General features: G+C 42.0%; 1 protein-coding gene across 7 annotated transcripts in view; it reads left to right on the top strand.

The window, feature by feature from the left end:
- Positions 1-3,880: 3,880 nt before the first annotated feature.
- Positions 3,881-18,998, top strand: part of DENND1B (DENN domain containing 1B) — a 153,856-nt gene continuing 138,738 nt past the window's right edge. For 3 of the 7 annotated variants that reach the window (XM_062003324.1, XM_062003322.1, XM_062003321.1), the window contains exons 1-2: positions 3,881-4,185; positions 6,887-6,951. In XM_062003324.1, coding sequence (XP_061859308.1) covers positions 4,169-4,185; positions 6,887-6,951 — 82 coding nt within the window. In that variant the 5' untranslated portion in view covers positions 3,881-4,168. Of the gene's footprint in view, positions 4,186-6,886; positions 6,952-18,998 lie in introns of those variants that run through there. The other 4 variants (XM_062003328.1, XM_062003327.1, XM_062003323.1 and 1 more) reach the window with 3 other exon arrangements.

The raw sequence follows: 18,998 nt of genomic DNA, 5'->3' as shown, positions 1-18,998 counted from the left end.
TTGTAGGGTAAACTCTGTTTCCTGCGCTCCCCGTGAATCCCATCACGCAATTTGTAGTTTGCATTTGGAGGATTCAAATTCCCCCATGCTAAATGCTTAACAGAATACATCTTGTCTTCAGAGGCTTTGTGCTTTTCCTTTCTCTCTGTCCCTTTTACCTTCTCCTGGCCAAAAGAAAATCCCTAAATGTGTATGTGTAATGGTTTCAACTTTAAAAAGATCACAGGATTCTCACAGCACTTCTCTCCCTTGCTCCACCGTTTCCAAGTGACACGATGTGTGGCCATTTCTTGTCTGTTTCTCATGTTCCTTTTTGAGATCATAACCCTGCTCTGCATCACTTTTATAGACCCAAACCCACATGGTTTTGATTTGGCAGAGAATGGCTTCACAGTAAAAAGGATGTGGATACTTGTTTTGGGGTTTTGTTTGGTGTTTTTCTACCACATCTCCTGTTGTTTCCATATTGAATTTGGCTGTAAAGTATGCCAGACGTTGATGTTGATCCTCGAGATGGAGCTGGACTGATGGCACTTCCGCCCTCTTCTTATTCAGATAGAGTTTTGATATTGTCATGGTTTAGCAAGGAGCAGTTTTTGCTTGGTAACAGGGGGAGGAGGTTGCACTGAAGACCTGGTAAAGAGTTTTTGGACTCTCTCCTGGCTCCTGGATTCAGACCCACCTCTGGCCCAGCTGGGCCAATCTGGCGAGATGATCACATGGACCCCACAGTCAGAGAAGGAGGAAGGAAGAAGGAAGAAGGAGAACCAGACCAGAGACCCCTCTGCAAGACGTGGTGAGAATGCAGGCTGTGCCACTGCAACCCATGCAGGGCCATGGTAGGACTGAGAGCCACCAGCAGCTCCATGTGAGTGCTCCCAGACGGGTGAGAGACTGTGTGAGGAGGAGGCCGTGGCGCAGGCCGTGGTGGAGAGCCTGCGCACCGTAGAGCAGCCCCACATGAGAGGCAGAGAGGAGTTGCAGCTTTGGGGATAAATGCATGTTGGAGCAGCCTGTGCAGGGCTGCTGTGTGTGTGAGGTACCCCACGGACTTGCAGGGAGGACTGCTGTGGAGCCCACCTGCCCTGAGCAGAGACAAATGGCAGAAGCCATCAGCCCCCTAGGCCATTCAGTGGGGGAGGAGGTAAAAACACCAGGATCAGGGCTCTGAGCCCAGGAAGCGGAGAGGAGTGGGGAGAAGGGGGTCTTAAAGGGCTGGTCGGACTCTTCGTTGTTGTACCACTCTGTGTTATTTTGTTTTGGTTATGTTTTGGGGTTTTATGGTTATGCTTTAGTTGGTATTGCATTAAATTATTTTCTGTTTTCTTCCCCAAGCCAAGTAGCCTGGTCAGTTTTGTCCGGGGACCTTAAGCGGCAATTAAGCTCTCCCTGCCCTTTGGCAATTCTCGGGTCTTTGGTACTTGAGGCTAATCGTGGTCTTTTGTTCCCTGATGGGCCAAAACCAGGTATTTTTCATGCAACTTCTTACTGCAATGCATTAATCAGTTTGGGAGAAAAGTAAGACTTATAGGTCCAATTCAGTTTACATAGAGACCTCGTTTACTGACAGCATGTAAGAGTTGAATAGCGTCTCTAAATTTCTCCATCAGTTTTAAGGCTCCTTTACACTATGACAGTGTTACAAAGATGAGTAACCACCAATGTCAAACTACCATTAGGACTGAGTAGGAAACTTTAAATTACCTGGTTTTTAGTTGTTCATTTCTATGCAAGAAATGTTCATCTCCCTGTCCCTGCAAATCCTCTCATATCAGTCCCTACACTAACCTTTCAGAGAGAATTTAGGCAGAATTCAGCCATTTTTGTGTTAGTGTTCCAGATTACTCCAGAGAACAGTTGCATCTGAAAAGCCCAAATGCCAGTTGCTTCATAGTTCTAACTTGGAAAGGAAAACTAAAGAACAAAGCAAAGTAGACTTTCCTGCCTTCAGAATACACTCCTCTAATCCACCCTCTGCCTATCTATCAGCTTTTCCTTTCAGTTTCTCCTCCTTCCTCCATCCTTTCCCAGGGAAAGGCTGAAAACAAAGCAGCAGCAAGAGCTGGCTTTGAACACCAGCACCTTTCCTAAACCATCATATTTCATTAAAAGCTGCTGTGGTTGCAAAATGGTCTTAAAAACATGAACTAAGCATAACCTGGGCATAGATGTCTGCTTAAGTTTTCACAGAGACCGAAATAATAGCTCTGAGAGATGTGAGCCTCATCTCAACAGGGTTTTCTCTGGTATGCCCTCTATTTTAAACATGAACTTTCTTTCTCTCCATGCTCTTCCATGCAGGTGAGGTTTAGTCACTGCATCCAGTGAATTTACTCTAGTAACAAAGCACATATTTACTTTGAGAAGGAAACCTTACCTGTTTTTTTGTTACAACCAAATAAATTCAAAGAGACCCTATGGTCGTATCTGCTGAGATGGACACCGGTCCAAGAAACTGGTTGGTATCACGCAGTAGATCAATCTGACAGCCCACCAGACTACTCTTCTGCCTGTAAAAGTGGCAACCAACAGCAATTTAAGAGAAGAGAGAGACAAACTCACAGTAGGCTTATAAAATATGTAGTATAATCCAAAACACAGCTTTACTGTAGCTCTGAATCACAGCAAGTTCCCGTCGCCCTGCATAGAGCTGCTCGCCCACTGCTCCCCCCCTCTCCCAGCCCTTCTGCCCAGATCCTATCAGAGAAGTTAAATGTAAGAGCAGGTGGGTTTAAGCTGCCTGCTTCACTGAGGGCATCTCACAGTATACAAAAACACACAGCTGAGCATTTTTCCCTGTAAAAACCTCCACAACTATAGGAAGTGTGTGGTTATCCATTAAGGATACAAAGCCCAAACCAACTTAATTTACTTCAGTGGGAGCTGTGAGTACTGGCTGTTAAAACACAGCCAAGACTTCTTGCAAAATGAAGGCTGGGGAAGCAAGCTCTTGAAACCCACGAAAATCCCAAAGCTAGGGTCTGTGCCACGACAGTCGCTCGTTTTCACCGCACCTCTATCCATGTTATTATTATTTAATCTGTGTCCCATGAGGTGTGTAGGATGTGCAACGGAGCCAAAACGATATTGCTTTGGAAAAGCTGGTATTTGTAATTTCCTGACTTTTGAATATTTGATTTTTTCGGCCTCAGTTATGCACTACTGCTGTATTATGTGTTTCATACGTAACTGGCTCGAGGTTTTTTTCTTAACTGTTGGTACGATGATTAATTTCTGGAGGAAAAGTGAAAAGAATGACGTATTTTGGCCCAGGCCTGGAGAACCTATTTAATGCATTTTTTCATTGCAGTGATACTATGCCGGTGGTGAGGGAAACTCGGTGTAGGTGGGAATGTGGCTGCTCGGTGGCTCTCTGATGAATGAAACTTGGAAGCCTCTCAGGGACGGTGTTTATTTTTTCTTCCTTCTCAAATTCACCTCAAACACTGGAGGGTATAAAGACTTTTATTTGTGTGTTTACGGGACAGCGCATTTACTCCAACTCCTTCCCCCGCTGCACCATCCCTTAAGCGCTCGCTAAAAACAAAAGCTAAACAGATTACGCTGGTTACATTAACGTTTATGACCTTTAGTAAGTATGAAAAGCTCAGCGTTCCCGCTGTGTATAAAGAACGCAACGGGATGTTAAAATGTGTAAGTTAACGCACTCGTCCGAGGAGCTTATTCTGCAGCGGGTGAAGACGTCCGTGAGGCCAAGCATGAGGCCGCCGCAGCTCCGCGCCGCCCTACCCCACCAGCGAGGGGCCGGCGAGCCCCCGGCCGGTGCCGCAGCCGCCGAAGCCGGTCCCGGCGCACCTGCCGCGCAGGGAAGGGGCCGTGCGCCCCGCGGCCCTCCCCCACCGGGCTCAGGTGACACCGGCCCCGGCGGCTCCCCGGGCCGCGGCGGAGCTTCCTGGTTCCCAGAAGGTGCCGGAGCGACTGCAACAGGAACTGAGAGACGGGGGGGAGGAGGCGGTGCCGCCGCTCCGCTGCAGTCGCGGCCCGAGCCGGGGGAGCGGAGCGGAGCAACCATGGGCCGCCGCCCGCCGCCGCAGCGCTGAGTCGCCCCCGTGGCCGAAGGCAGAGGGGCCGACGGTGCCCTCTCGCCGGGCGGGGCGCTTCTCCCTGCGGGGCGCTGCTGCAGCCGCCGCGGGCCCGCGATGTGACCATGGACAGCAGGGTCAAGTGAGTCGCGGGGGCAGGGCGGCGGGCGAGGGGCTGTCAGGCGCGGCGGGCCGGGCCGAGCTCCGCGGCGAGCAGGCACCGAGTAGGCCTCGCAGCCGCCCCGGCCTGCCGGGCGCGCCAGGCGGCAGCCGGGGAAAGGAGGGAGGGAAGGAGGAAGGAAGGAGGGGAGAGAGGGGGAGCCCACCCGGCGGGAGCGTGCGAGGGGCCGGGCGCGCCGCGGCCGCTGAGTGACAGCGGGGCGGGCGGGCGGGAGGCAGCGGGGCCGGGAGCGGGCGCTGCGCGCCGGGCCGAGGCGAGGCGGCACCCGTGGCGAGGGGGCAGCGGGGCGGCGCCCCCCGGCACGGCCTGGCCCGGAGCGGGGGCAGGCGGCGGCCGCAGCGCCTCGGGCTGCACCCCGGCCCTGACATCGCCCTTCCGCAGCGGCTAGGGGACCCCGCTCCCGCAGCCTCCGGACGCGCAGGGTCAGGGGCTGCGGCGCCGGGAAGCAGCGCCCGCTGGGGCTTGGGGGCGGGCGGAGCGCGGCCTGCCGTCGGCCGGCCAGGGGCCGCTGAAACGGGCTGGCGAACGGCCGGCAGCCTGCTCCCCAGGCGCCCGCCCGGCGTGGCGTGAGCGCGGCCGCGGCCCCTCGGTCGGCAGAGCCACTCAGGCCCGGGCAGCACCGCTGCCGGCAGCAGCTGGTGGGATGAGGCTCGTGACGTTCTTTTCTCTAGTAATTGCAAACCTATTTTTTTTTTGTCATTATGGAATAGCAGGTGCAAAAGAGTTTTTTAGGTCTTTGGAAGCATTACTCTTCCAGCCATTACCCATCAGGAGCTGCTGTCCATCTGACATTGGAAACTGACAAGATGTTAAACACAGGTTTTGGCAATTGACAATAATCTTTGTGTAAATATACGAGGAGTAAGCAGGCTGCTACCGCCTAGTTGTAAAGGAAATGAGAGACAGACTGACAATTCTCAGATTAGTTTAACACATTTTTGACACTTCTTAGTGTAGTGGGATGTGAAGAGTAAACTTAGAAGCATTTTTCTGCAAAAGCAGATTTAGAGTGGTATAGCGAAAGACTTCAGTGTTACTTCAAAGAGCTCTCTTCGAGAGGGTAATTCAGTTATGAGTTGAGGTAGAAGCCCTCATTTGGTGTTTGCAACACTTTAACTGATTCACATTTAAAAATAGTGTTGTGTGGTCTGGGTTTTGGGAAAAAATGGAAGAGGCAAGTGGCCTGAGAGTATAAACCTAGCATCTGAGCTAGATGGACATCGCTGAGAAATGTCACATCTTACAGAGGAAGGATTTTTGTGGCTTGCTTTTTTGGTGGCTCAGTGAAGCCAACCCTGAACAGTTTCATTTTGAACCCGCTTGCCAGCCAGGAGAACAATGGTTGAACTTTTCGTTTATTGGTGCAATTCTCCTAGATCTTGAATGTAGGCTGCTGGAACTCAGAGCAGAATTTGATCTCCTACACACAGCATCAGCAGATACAAGATTTTCCCAAGTACATGCTTTAAAATACAACACAAGGGAAGACTGTGATGGGGCAGGTTATGTCTTCATAACCTGAATTAGACTGTAATTGCATATCTCAGTTGTGAGGATGATGCTGAGGTCACTGAAAGCATGTACTGAATCAATTAATTTGTGACAGCTGAAATTTTCCCCAGCTCACCCTTTGGATTTCATTCAAAAGTTTCTTTAAAGAAACAACAATGTTAATTTGCTGCACCCTTTATTCAAAGCCTTCTCGAAATGTGGAAGCAAGTCTTGGATTTTTTTTTGTTTGCCTGAAACTCCAGCTGACATCAGTGGGAGCGTTACCCAGGAACAGAGTTCAAGTGCGAGCCTTTTATGTGGTTAAATAGATAATTGATATGGGTGTGGTTATACCACTTGTTTTTAATATAAATAGCAGTGTGCATGGCAGGCAGAAAGAGGTGGGTGGTACAGAACTGTTTCAATAAATATTTAGTTTGGGATTAGGTTGAGTGTTAATTACTATTAGCATATGAAGTTCATTATTATCAGCTCTGTGTTAACTGGGAAAGAGAAGGAGAAGTTGGCCATTACACAGAACTGGCCCCAGTGGCTGCTGCAGATATGGAGGCCCCATCATCCTGGCCCCATCATCCCTGGTTATTGCAATAATGTTTTCTCCCTCACTGAAATGTGCCTGACATTCAACCTTTAAAGTTAAAGGCAGCGATCAGCCTCTTGTGGAAGTGATTCTCAGCCTTGCGGTGGTAATCGTGTGCGTTTAAAGGGTAGTGGCTAAGTCTGGAGAATTAAAATGGAAGTGTGATGATGGACTGTTCCTATTAAGTAGAAGCAAAACGTAGATTCAGAAAAGGCTGCCTATGACTGCATTTATATGTTCCAGATTGTTTGATAAGCAGGTTTTAGCAGGGCTTTTTTTTCCCTGGCTGTTAGGTGTGGCGACTTAAAAGCTATGTGAGGCAGTGGCAGTATCAAATAAATCACACAGTTTAGCTTGTTTGTCTTCAATATTCCCTTTCTTTTAAGGTTGTAGGAGGAAATGTGACTTTTTGGTTCTTCCGTAGAACTAATCTGGTTTCTAATGATATTTTAATGAATTTTTAGTTTACTTAAAGCTTGTTCTGTACTAATAGCGTTTCTACTGTGCTGTATCTTTTCCACTCTATCTGAAACACAGACATGATTAATCAACTGTGTTTGCTTCTTCTAGGGAAAATCCGGAACGTACCTTTGATTTGGTACTGAAAGTAAAATGCCAAGCATCTGAAAATGAAGGTAATATACCATGCCTCTTAATATTTATTTATGCAAAATAATGCTTGAAAAAAAAGTAGTTTGTGTCTTGATCTGGTGTCATCTTATGTTTTGAACTGCTGTTGGATTGGAAAGTGACTATGGTTATTTTATTGCTTTCTAAAGTCTATTCACATTTAAAATCTAGTAATTCATAGTAGTCACAGGGTTTTATTGTTATATTTTTGTTTTGGCTGTTGTAATTCTTGGAAATCTTGGACTTGAAATGCATCTTAAGGTTTTAAAATGCTGTCAAGGATTTAATTTTAGCAGAACAATTGACTTCTGTGTGTAAATGGAATGTTCCCTTGGTCAATGTGGTAATGAGAAATTAAGTTCTTTTCTGAACAACAGAAAGAGATTTTTCTTTCTAGCTCATGTTTGGCAGCTGCTTTGGTATGATTTGTGATACAAACAGCAATGAGTGCTGACATGAGCTCATACTAGCCATCAGTTTAACTTCTCTCTAAACATGTGGTAAAAGAGATGCAGTAGTGCAAGAGTTATATGAGAGAGGCTTTTTTCCTCTTGAGTAAAAAGAAGATGGGATTTCTAGGTCTGAAAATCAAGTGACCTCTAGAAAGTCCACTGGGGGAACTGAGTTCATGTTCTCATTTGAGGTTGTTGGCCTTATAAAAAATCACAGTAAGAGAAGTCTTGTGTTGTAGTTGTGTCAGTCTGTGGCTGCTGTGCCTTAATCACAGTTGTAAAACCAATAAACTACATCTTAAAATTTAGTATATTTCTTACCCTGCTGTGGTAATGGATGCTCTTTCCACAGTTAACTTCTCTAACAAGTTAGAAGCCTGTGGAAGTTTGTAGCCTCAAACTATTCAGCCAACATTTCTGTTGGTGGCATCACAGATACCTGCCTAATATGTTTACAAAAACTCTTTTTGTTGAAGCTAAGCAATTGTAGTTCTTTAGGTCTTTTACTGAAAATTCCAATAGGCTTTTCTATACCTCTTGTATTACATATTATCCATTCTCCTTTAGTTGTGGAATGACATTTTGGTGGTCCTGGTGCAGTCCTTGAGTATTTTCACTTTTTTATGTGACCTGCCAGTGTGCTTTGGTTTATTGCCTGCTTTTTTCTGATTTGCTGTTGGTTGCAGTCATGGTTTGGGGAATCAAATGGGCTTTTCTAACTCTCTGATCATTGTTGTGGTTTCTATCTTGGCACATTTTATCTTTTGTTCTCTCCCTTCTGCAGTTTTTACCTTAGTAATTTCACCTGTGATGTCTGTGAACCCTGCTTAGCTGCTTGACCTCGGATCTGTTCCCCCATGCATTGTGCATTCTCTACCTCCTGCTTATGTCCCTTCCTGGGGGCCTGTTCACGTCCTGGCTTAGGCCCAACTTCAACCTGCAGATTTTATTCCCTTTCTTCCCTCCTGAGAGCCTGACTGTTGATAATCCTATCAGGTCTTCATCCTGAAAAATGTGAGGTTTTACCTTCTATGAACTATAATGTGAATCTAGGTCCTTTTACTTCCTTTTATCTCCCTTTTGACTTCTAATTTTTATTTTAACTCTTTTTGCCTCTGCTGCCATAAGAAACCACTTTTTGTGACCTGCAACTCTGTGAAGGACCACCTACGCCTGAATTCCGGTCATAGTCACTTCCTCTCCCTCCCTTGGTGGGTGTTTTGTGCTCTTCACCACTGGTACTCTGTGGAAACGAGTGTCTTTAAGACATCTGTTTATCTCCTTGGACTGTGGCCAGAGTTATTGTGAATATTTGTGACTGTATTGTGGGTACACCCTCTTCTACTCCACTTCTTGCTAGCATTCCTTCTGCCCCACGTGAGCTCAGTTGCTCAGCCACCATGAGGTGGCCAAAGAGGTGTTTGCTTAGAGGTGTTTCATCTGTCCTGGAGACTGTATCGATCCTTGCATGAATGCACAGATCACCACAAAAGTACAGTCACATTTTACCAATCAAATTACACTGGCTGAGCATTCCTATTACCCTCCTGCTGTACTTGGTGACCCATTTGAGACTTGTTTTAATTTCTTTGATATTCCTTCTAATTCAGAGAACAAACCCACATCAGTGAGGGCTTGACATCATATTTACATATGGCATTATGAGCATGGTGATGTATCAGATTAATATATCTGAATGTTCAAGTTATTTAAAGGAAATTCACAAGGGATAAAAGTGTATTGTCTTCAGTGCCACTTTAGAAATGGAGCACAAGGCTTGTCATGCTAAACAGGGAGCTTTCAAGGTTGGTTTATTGTAAGGCCTAACAAATTTGACAGTTACCCTGTATTGTAAGTCTCGCCTTTAAATAGATTTTCATGCTAGGATAATCTTTTGAATTTATCATACTTGAAAACGTGATCCATTCACCTGTTTCTTTGCTCATGCTTCTTTCTTTCTAATGAAAGAGATTTGTATTTAAATAGGGGCTTTCTCCCTCGCATCCCATCTGCTCCTTGTACTTGATCCTGAAGCTATGTCAGGGCTGAATTTGTGACATCACTGTCACCAGTGTTGCCGTGGAAATATCACAGCCACAAAATTATGATCTCTCTGCATGAGTGAGCAGCAGGAGGAGCCAACTTAGGAGAGAGGAAAACCTTGATGTGACCCATGTGTCTTTAATCTTTTGCTTTTCAAGCTTTGCTGTAGTATACATTCTCCTGCATCTTAATTTCCCTGGGCCAGCATGTAACTGTTCTAACAAATAAAAATCGAGGTAGCCCCACTGCATGCGTAGCTATTGGCAAGATGCTATTTTTGTGATGGTGCTATATGCAGCAGTGTGGCATGAGGGAAAAATTTGCTGTTACAATTACGGTTTTGCAAAAGTACTTTTAGATAACTTCTTAATTATAGTATAGCTCTCAAGGAATGTTGATTTTTTTGGATCAAAACTGTCCCAGGACTCCTGCAGTTATAAAGGATTGTACATAAATGAGATGCAGCAAGGTTTATACATATTATCAAATTTGTTCTTAAGTAATTCCACTAATTATTTTCAACATTGTTTTCTACTCAATGTAAACATCAAAGAAATTTCATGTAGGTTGATATCAATTTATCACTTTCTATATGGTAAGTAGCTCTGATTTGTTAAGCTCAGTTATGCTAGTATGGCTTTAGATGTAGCTGAATCTAAAGTTTTTCCCATTGGACACTGTGATTTAAGAATATTTATTTCTTAATAGTGTCTTTTTGACTAAGTAGATAATTTTTTTAACTGCTCTTTCTCTCTGTTTTAAACTACAGGAGTGCACTCCTGTCTCCTTAATGAACAAGCAAAACCAAAAGAAATAGCAAGAACCTGTGTCCATTTTAGCATCATCAACTGATCTTCTGTATTAAATTCTCACAGACCCAGAGGACAACTTGACAACAGATAACAGTATTATTGCAACTGTTGTGTTATTTTAAGGATGAGCATTGCCCTTTAGGACAAAAAGATGTAAGGTTGTGTGCTTTGGGGTGAATCACCCTTTCTAGGAACCAGGAGTCACACAGTGTTACAGTGTCCTGAGTACATAGTCTTACATTAGGTAATTGTTTCAGGATTGTATAGCAGCTGCACCTACAACAACCTTACTCTTCTCATAGCCCTCTCTTGAAAGTTATACTACACCTGGTGCTGGAAGATGTGCTTGACCCTAGAATTGGTTTTTTTTGGTGTTTGCATATTTTTCTTTTTTCTATCCAGATCCTTCCATCATGAAAAGCAAACTGAATTCCTGGCAAGTAGATGTTTTTGAACTCTTCTGTAGGACATGTCCAAAATAATAGCTCCAGTGTAACCTTCACAGAGGATGTATGTTTATCTCTGTATCTATGCATATATATGTGCATAGACACATTTATGTCTGTGCTTTAGATTATGGTTAAATGTGCAAAGATAAAGTTGGTAATTTAACTCATTTTACAAGCTGGATGTCCTGTATTGATTTTATTAAAACTGGGATTCAGAGGCCAGCCACAAAAGGCAAAGCACTGATAGCAGCTAGCAGAAGAAAGTCAAACTGCAACAACTTCTGTGAACAGGTCTTTACCATTTCTGTCCATGGTTTCCCAAGATGACACAAATTGGTTTCAGTCTGTATGGTTAAGAGGGTGCTATTTGCTACACCATAGTGTTATTTGATTCTAGCACATTTGAAAAGCAGCAAAAAGGCTCCACAGAGTGCAGGTAGATCCAGGAAATTCAGAATGTCAAGATTTGGGTCTGGGACTGCTTTAGTCTTGACTGTTGAAGTTTTACTCAAAACCTCTTTGAAACAGCAGTTCACTTGCTGTTCAAGCAAAGAATAATTGTTTAAATGAGGTTTGAAATTTGATTGTGTTGTCTCTGTTTCCTCTTTAAATTGTAGGAAACACTCTATAGCTGTAGGGCTAGATCCATGATTTTCAGAGAAGGTGTTTAGTAGGTTGTGTAGAGTTGCATGAGTAATTCCTGTAGTTTTTCATGCCTGTGGCTGAATGGTTATAAATCTTAGTGATGCATGATGTCTACATTATTTTTCTTTAGTCTTCTTTTCATTAAAATTTCAAGGAAAAGCCATGAAAAACAAGTTAATCGTGTATTGGTGGAGCCGAGAGCTATATGAATGAAATCCAGGAATTAGGCCAAAAATGCAAAATTCTTTCAGGTTTGATTGTCCTCTGTAAGACGCTAATAAGATGTATAACGCCAGGAAGGTCCTCATTCTGAATAAAAGTGTAATACCTTTGATGGTTCTGTCCATGGGTAACCTGTCTAGCTTTGGTGGGATTTTACTTAAGAGTTTTACAGAGCTTTTGGGATTGTGGTCAGAGCAAGCATTGTTTTTTTTTCCTTTTTTTCCCCCCTCAGTGTAGAGAGCTGTTTGTTAACCACAGGCTCAGAGCCTGTGGGTGTGACCTGCTGATCAGATAATGCTTTTCCTCTGCAGCACTCTTCTGCAGAGCATCACTTGAACCCGATTAAAAAGATAATTACATGAAGAAGTAATATATGGAAGGGAGTACATGAAGAAGTCTGCAATATTTCTTTATAAGAGCAATTAGTACTTTTGGTACAGTCTTTATGTGTTGCCAACTATTTTCACTGTTGGTTTTAGCTGGAAGGATACTGAATAAATATTGACCTACAGAAAGTAAGGTTTCTAACTTTTTAGAGCACACCTTGTTCCTTGGATGACTATGAAGAACAACTATATATTGCCATGAGCTAGATCAGCTTTCTTCCAAGTCTCATTTATTTGTAGATTTTTTTTTTTAGTCTCAAATATTGCATTACCGTATTACAATTGTTTGTATACCAATAAAAAGTTAAAGGTACTTTTTCAGTTTGTACAGTGCCATTTTGGAACATGTGCTGCCAGATTATAGCCTTAGATGCAGTTTTTTGTATAAAAAATAAAGCTTTCTTTCCATACTCCTGTGAACTTTCATTGAGCTTAACACTCCCCCCACCCCTCTCCTCTGACTTACAAACTTGCATGTTGTTATTTAGATTTGTACTACCTCCCTGTAATGGTTACTTGTTTTTCTCATTGAAATTTTCAAATGGTGATACCTAAAAAGCTTGGAAACAGACAATCTAACTGGGTTTCTCTACAGAACTGTTGATTGATTAGGAGCAAGATATTTCACAATTCTTTGTTGAGGGTTGTGTAGATGTTTTGAGGGCAAAATCAGTAGTGCCTGAGACTGTTCATCACTTTGATCCTTTTTGACAAAACTGAGGAATGTAAGCCAGAATTTAGCTGAAGCTGTCTTGTGTATAAACCCAAAGAATAACTGTAAGTGCTTAATAAATGATTATCTTTTGTATAACTTCAAATCCTCTGGTTATATCTAAACGAGTGTTTGCATTATATTCAAATTTCTTTCCTTTTCATTGGAAAGCTCCTCAGGGTATGAACAATGTCTTCCATGTGTTTATACTCTCAGTAGCAAAGAGTGGGTTTTAGAGAATTATGAACAACAAAAGCAATTAAAGCAACTATGATTTTGCATTAAATATTGGCATTTGGATACTTTTGAACTTTTCTTTTGATTCTCCAGCGACTGAGAAGTGGAGGCTGATGACTCCAGCTTTCAGTTTCTCTTCACAGATGCAAAATCTGGAGGAAAATGTTGATGCTTTTCGTTGCCTCATTTCCTACAGATTTTTTTTTTTCCCAACCTACAGAGATTTTTGGATGTGTATGTAATTTGGAGGTGAGTGTAGATATGTGTGTGTGGAAGGGGGAAGGGTGAGAGCTGCTGGGGAAATAGGTCAAGGAAGCCCTTCCTCCTATCTCTACTGAATTCTTCATTGGGGAGACGAGACCTTGATGGGGAGGGATGAGCCTGCTACCCAGTAGCTGGAGAACAGTCCTGGGAGGAGTGGCAGAATTTGCTCTACTCCGGAGATTCCAGCAGTAGTAAGTTGGGAGCAGACAACTGTGGTATCAGTGCTGGTAGTGATGAATTCTTCCCCTGCAGGCATTTGCCCGACTGTCTTTTTTTCATGTGATGCCATATGCCACTTCCAGCAGTGTGCTCGAGATTTGGGCAATGAAATTAAAAGGGGAAAAAACCCAATGAGTTAACTAATACAAATATTAACTTGTTATAACAAGAATTTGGTGTAAAATTCGGTAGAATGGATGTGCTAGTGTTAACATAACTGAACACGAGCTGCAAACAGCGACCTGTGTCATGTAATGTAGTCAATCAGTGTGAAAGTTGTTGTCCCCATGCTTTTTTCAAATACAATTTTAGTTTTGTTTTAACACTTAACTGTTTGAGATGGCTGCCTGGGGGATAGTTTGTGAGCTTTTAAGTGGCTTGCATTCAGAAGTGTTAAGAGTGTGTATTTTTCTAAGCTAATGTCAGCATGTTTTTGCCCTCCCACACAAGGAACAGTCCATCTTACACAGAGCTTTGTCATTCTTTAAGGAGATATGTTATGCTGCTAGCTCTCTTCAGGTATAGTTTAATGGCTTGTCTTTCATGTACAGAGGATTTAAAATATCCATAAAAATCTTTGAAAACTACTTAACTTTTGAAGTTTGAAGTGCTTTTTGCAAAACCATGAGACATTAATCTCTGTAGCACTGACTTAAAGAGGCTGTAGTGTGAGGTTTCCTGTCTGATTCACAGAAATACTCTTTTAAATTCTTCCTTTGCCACTGGTAATATTGTCTCAGGATGTAGATACACGTACATGCACACTCTCATCATATAACTAGGGATGGATGTTTCTGTTTGGAAATAAGAATCCTCCATGATCAGGACTACAAAGGGAAGAGTCATGGTACTGTTCATGAAGGACTTAAAAACCTCTGAATCTGTATTTTTTCTGGTAGTCTGACATGATAACTGCAAGATCCAGGTAAAACCATGATATTTACAAGCACATAGGTAGGATGAAGATTCTTTGTGACAGACATTGAAGTACTAAAATGCTGAAAACATTAGTTTCTTACATTTTCCTTTGAGATATTTCCGCATATCTTGAATCTGTAGCTCTGCATTTAGAAGTGAGAAACGTGAATGGACAAGGACTTCTTATATTTTGTGATTTTGGTTTAGGAGAAAAGATTAAAACTTAATACTGAACTTTATATGGAAAAGAGAGGAGAAAAAGCAGAAGCTGTGGGAGAAAAAAGGCCTGAACAAGTTTCTGGGTGCGGTGTCTGCACTTCCTGGGCTGGCAAAGCCAAGGCAACGGTTTATAGTCGTACTCTCTTCCATTGCAAAATTCTGAATCCTCAATTATAAGGTGTGTCCAAGAATTAAATCCTTAATTAGAAATAAGGCTTGAAAAATGCCCTTAGATTATGTTTCCTAGAGTTTGAATCTGCATCTAGTTTCTTTATGCATTAGAGTGGGTATTCAGATGTAGATTAAAACCTATCTAAAATTCCAAACATGTCTGAAATTATCAGTTAGAGTTCCTGTGTTTAGGACATATTTTACAAACTTTCATAGTTAATGTGAAGTTTTAGTTATTCTAGAGGTGTAATCATCATAACCAAGGCATTTTGCCATTGCATTTTTCCTTAAACTCAGAATGGGAAAGAATGACACATAGATTGGTAATACTTCTGCTTGCCTTCTAATACACGGCAAGAAATTCCTACTCATCTGAGTTTAGATGCTATTCACACCAAGGGTTTTAGTAGTTGTACCTGTTGAACCTGTTTTAGAACACATCTGAGTATTGTAAAGTTACAGTGTCATTGTGTAGATGGAGTCAAATGTTTACTTTTGGGAGGGAGTAGTTCTTTTGCTCTGTTACAAGACAAGCTAAATGCAAAAATCTGCTGTCTTTGCATTTAAATACATGATGCTAAATATTGAATGTAACTATACCATCAGAGTTGCACTTGGAGAAGCTGTGCTGATAGTGGTTGGTCTGGCACAGCATCCTCTCCTTCAGAAGCTGCAAAGGAAAGCTTGACATTTTAAGACAGCCGTTTCCAGGAATGGAGTTGCATCACTGAAGCACGATGGTAATTTTTTGTATCCTTGGGTTAAGATGCAATATAAAAAAAAAGCAAATTAGTGTTTTGTGTTACCGTGAATGTGTTTCTGTTGTTTAAATGCAAAGTAAGGAAAAGTAGCAGCATAGAAATAAAAGACAGGGGTTGTGTGGCAGCTGTAAACTTACCTGGAGGTCTGTAATGACTTAGGAATAATGGAGTGAAACCACTGGGCTTTTAGAAAGACAAGAGGGAAACGGTCATTTTAACTTAGCCTTGCTAGCAAGAGCTGATCATTCATTCATCCTCTTCCTCTTCTTTGGAGGTCATATGGCTCCTAAACAGCGTGTGTTTGCTGTTTGTTTGTCTTTTACTTCAAATAGCTAGCACTGCTAAAAGCAGTGTGTGAGGCAAGCATCCTTCCTGCTTGTGGTAGCACCTGGCAGGCTTGCTCTGAGGCTATGCTCGCCAGTCGGTTGTGGGGGCTGCTTCTGGTGCTGGCAGGAAATGTTTCTCAGGCAGCTCAGCTGAGGAGCAATGGGAGAGATTTTTATGCTAAACAATGTAGCATAAGCTACACTTATCCAGCTCTGAGCATTAATTTCAAGGTTTTTTTGAGTTTGTTAAAATAAATGTCAGCTCAGGAAACTGGAAAAAAAATCTAGGTGTGCTTTTACTGTCCTGCCCTCTTCCTACTGACTTTTGGGCTTCTAGAGGGCTCTCAGAATGCTGGAATTGTGTTGGGGTTATGTTAAACTCCTGCTTCACATGCTGTCCAAGTTTTAAAGTGCTCAGTAGCCCATCTAAAGGGAAACAGAAGTACTCAGGATGAAAATTTGTTTATGGAGTCACTTCAGTAGGTTGTGGCCAGGGGTTGCACAATGATCTGTGCACTGACTGGTAAATGTTGTCATTAATGACTTCAGTAAAAAAGAGTCTGAAATTAATTCAACTTAGGACAGTTGCAGAGGCACTCATTACAGTTGTGTTGTAACATGGATTTAGAGTCAATCTGTGTAAATATATACCCTTAGCATATGCACTTCTGAATTCCTGCTGGGAACATATCTGGGCAGCGTATGGAGCCCAATTGGAATTGCTCACATTGTGTCTTAAAGACAGGATGGGATTTTATAATCTGGTTAAAGTGCATTGTTTGCTTTGTGTCTCATGATATGCACTCCTCCTTAGATCTTAACAGGGCACCTTGATTCTGACATAAGCTACTAAGGTACTTCTGTTACTGGAATTCTGCTCCTGTGTATTTTAACACAAGAAAACATTCATTTAAGTATGACCAGTATGTTTTAATTCTCAGCACATCTTTGCAGTACTAATCTTCCAATGAAGAAGACAAAAAGTCTTACTAGGACAGAAAATGACAGAACAGCATAAATAGTAGTTGCAAACTAAGCAGTGTTTTGGAGTGCTTTGTGTGCAGTGAGACAAAGTGATTTTGGTGTTTTCTTTTTCTTGTTTTCTTTTTTAGACCTATATTTAGTTAATGTGGCTTTGGATGTGTAGAACATTGTATGTTACTTGGCATAGAAGTTACTATAGTAGCTTTGTGCTTATGGGTCAGAACCAATGCAAATCATGAACAGATTGCCTAATCTGAGACAAATGTTGAAACAGTTAAGGGTTACAGAAAATGAAAAAGTGCCTTTCTATTGATTGAACCTCAGTTTTTTCTTTTGAAGTCCCAGCAGTGTATATCCAGTTAATCTGTTTCATGGGAATATTATGTCATGTCATATAGGTAAACCAAAATGTAATGCTATGTTTTATTTTAAATGACTATTCCTGTAACAGCAATATTGATTAATTACAGCAAAATAATCTATCTTAGAAACCAAAGAAGCCATGTTTCAAAGGTAAGTCGATGGTTCTAAAAGTTTAATTACCCTTTAGTATTCATACTTTGGTTACCAACATTTCAGGAAGATTTTGTTTAAATCTATGGTGTATCAACTAGATGTGCTAGAATGTGAATGTTGCAGATATGCAGAGTTAGAGCACCAGATTTTATTCCCAAATCTACTTTGAAGACTGATGGCTGAGAAAGAGAAATTTGAAATAGATGTTTTGAACTTGATTAGATTTTTCCTAAGGAAATGTTTACTATATAGCAACAATGGAAAATGGTGGTGGTTTGAGATAAAGTAATTGAGTCAAATCTGAAATTCCCAGACATTATAGTTGGTAATTATCTTCAGATAAACTATATAAGCAGTGAAACAAGAATGCTCTTTCACATGTAGCTGTGTTAGAGGTTATGGGCATTGACAGAATGCACAGGTGTGTGGATATAATCTGCTTTATGTATAATGAACTGCAGTCTAGAAATTCTTGTGCCCAGAAAAGTGATCACATATACCAAGTATATGGTGAATACCAAACAGCATCCTACAGAGTACTCACCAAGTCTGGTTTTGAGTGACAGTAAGTCAACAAAGAAAGCATTTTTAAACAATAGATGAAATATCTTTCCAATTTGTGGCTAGATGGCTCAGTAGTTATTAATAGGATACAAAGTCTTTCAGCTTTGGAATATGTTTACAGTTCAGATTTTTTTTGTTGAGTGTCCTGTTATTGTCTAGGCTTCCTCCTTTGCATGTATGAGTTTTATGTTTTCATTTGTCATAGCAACATGAAGGGAAAAGGATTAAAAAACCCTTACGTTGTAAGGGCGAGACATAATTCTAGATCCCTGTTGGGACTTTGCTGATGTTGGGCTCCAGCCAAAGTGAGGGAAAAAGTATGGTCCCAAAGTATTCTATGTTAGTAGGAAGTGCAAGCACCAGTCACCCACAAAGGGGAGTGAAGAAAGCCAATCTCATGTCACTGAAAGCCCAAGTGATGCATTGCTGTGGCCACATCAATGAGCTTTACTGCTAATAAGCATCTGTTAGGCGACTTCTGCAAAAAAAGCCAAGTGTCTGAATAGCATTTTCCAGGAAAGAGAGGCTTCAGTTTGAAATGAATGACTAATACTGAGCACAGTGCATTTCTTGGTAGTAATTTTCTGGCACTAGAGATGGGTTCCTGTTACTACTCTACAGCCTATCTTTCCACAGGCAGCTAGGAGAAAGCAAAAGCTGTCTTAGTTACTATCTGGCTGCACAGAAATTGTGTTGGTGTAACTTAAGTAATAGTGAAGGAATGAGTGCTCCTGAAACTGCCATGAGGGAAATGGCACATGTGTGCTGGTTCTTTTGCTGGAAAGGAAAATCTAAGTGCAGTATAAAGAAGTCATGTCATTTTCCTAGGGTTAGCTTATCCTGTCCTGATGGTTTTTTTAAATGTTATTTTCATACTATCAGAAAATTTCCTAAGTTAGTTTGGTTTTGTTCATTAGTGACTAAACCTTAATTAGCAATGTATTTGACTGTGGTTCAAGCACCTTTATGAGCTACCCTTCAAGCAGGAACCAGTGGAGTTGAAATCTATGGTTAAGCACTGGTTTCACCTCATAGAATCTGAGTTTGGTGGGTAAGACAGTGGAGAAAATTTATTGTTAAACTTTTAAAATGTATTTAAGCCACAGAAAACTTACAAAAAGCAAAAGCCCCATGCCTTTTTATAAGCTGTTG

This window comes from Colius striatus, chromosome 10 (genome assembly GCF_028858725.1).
Source record: "Colius striatus isolate bColStr4 chromosome 10, bColStr4.1.hap1, whole genome shotgun sequence".
In the NCBI taxonomy this organism is placed as follows: Eukaryota; Metazoa; Chordata; class Aves; order Coliiformes; family Coliidae; genus Colius; species Colius striatus.
This window is presented reverse-complemented; position numbering and strand designations above follow the sequence as displayed.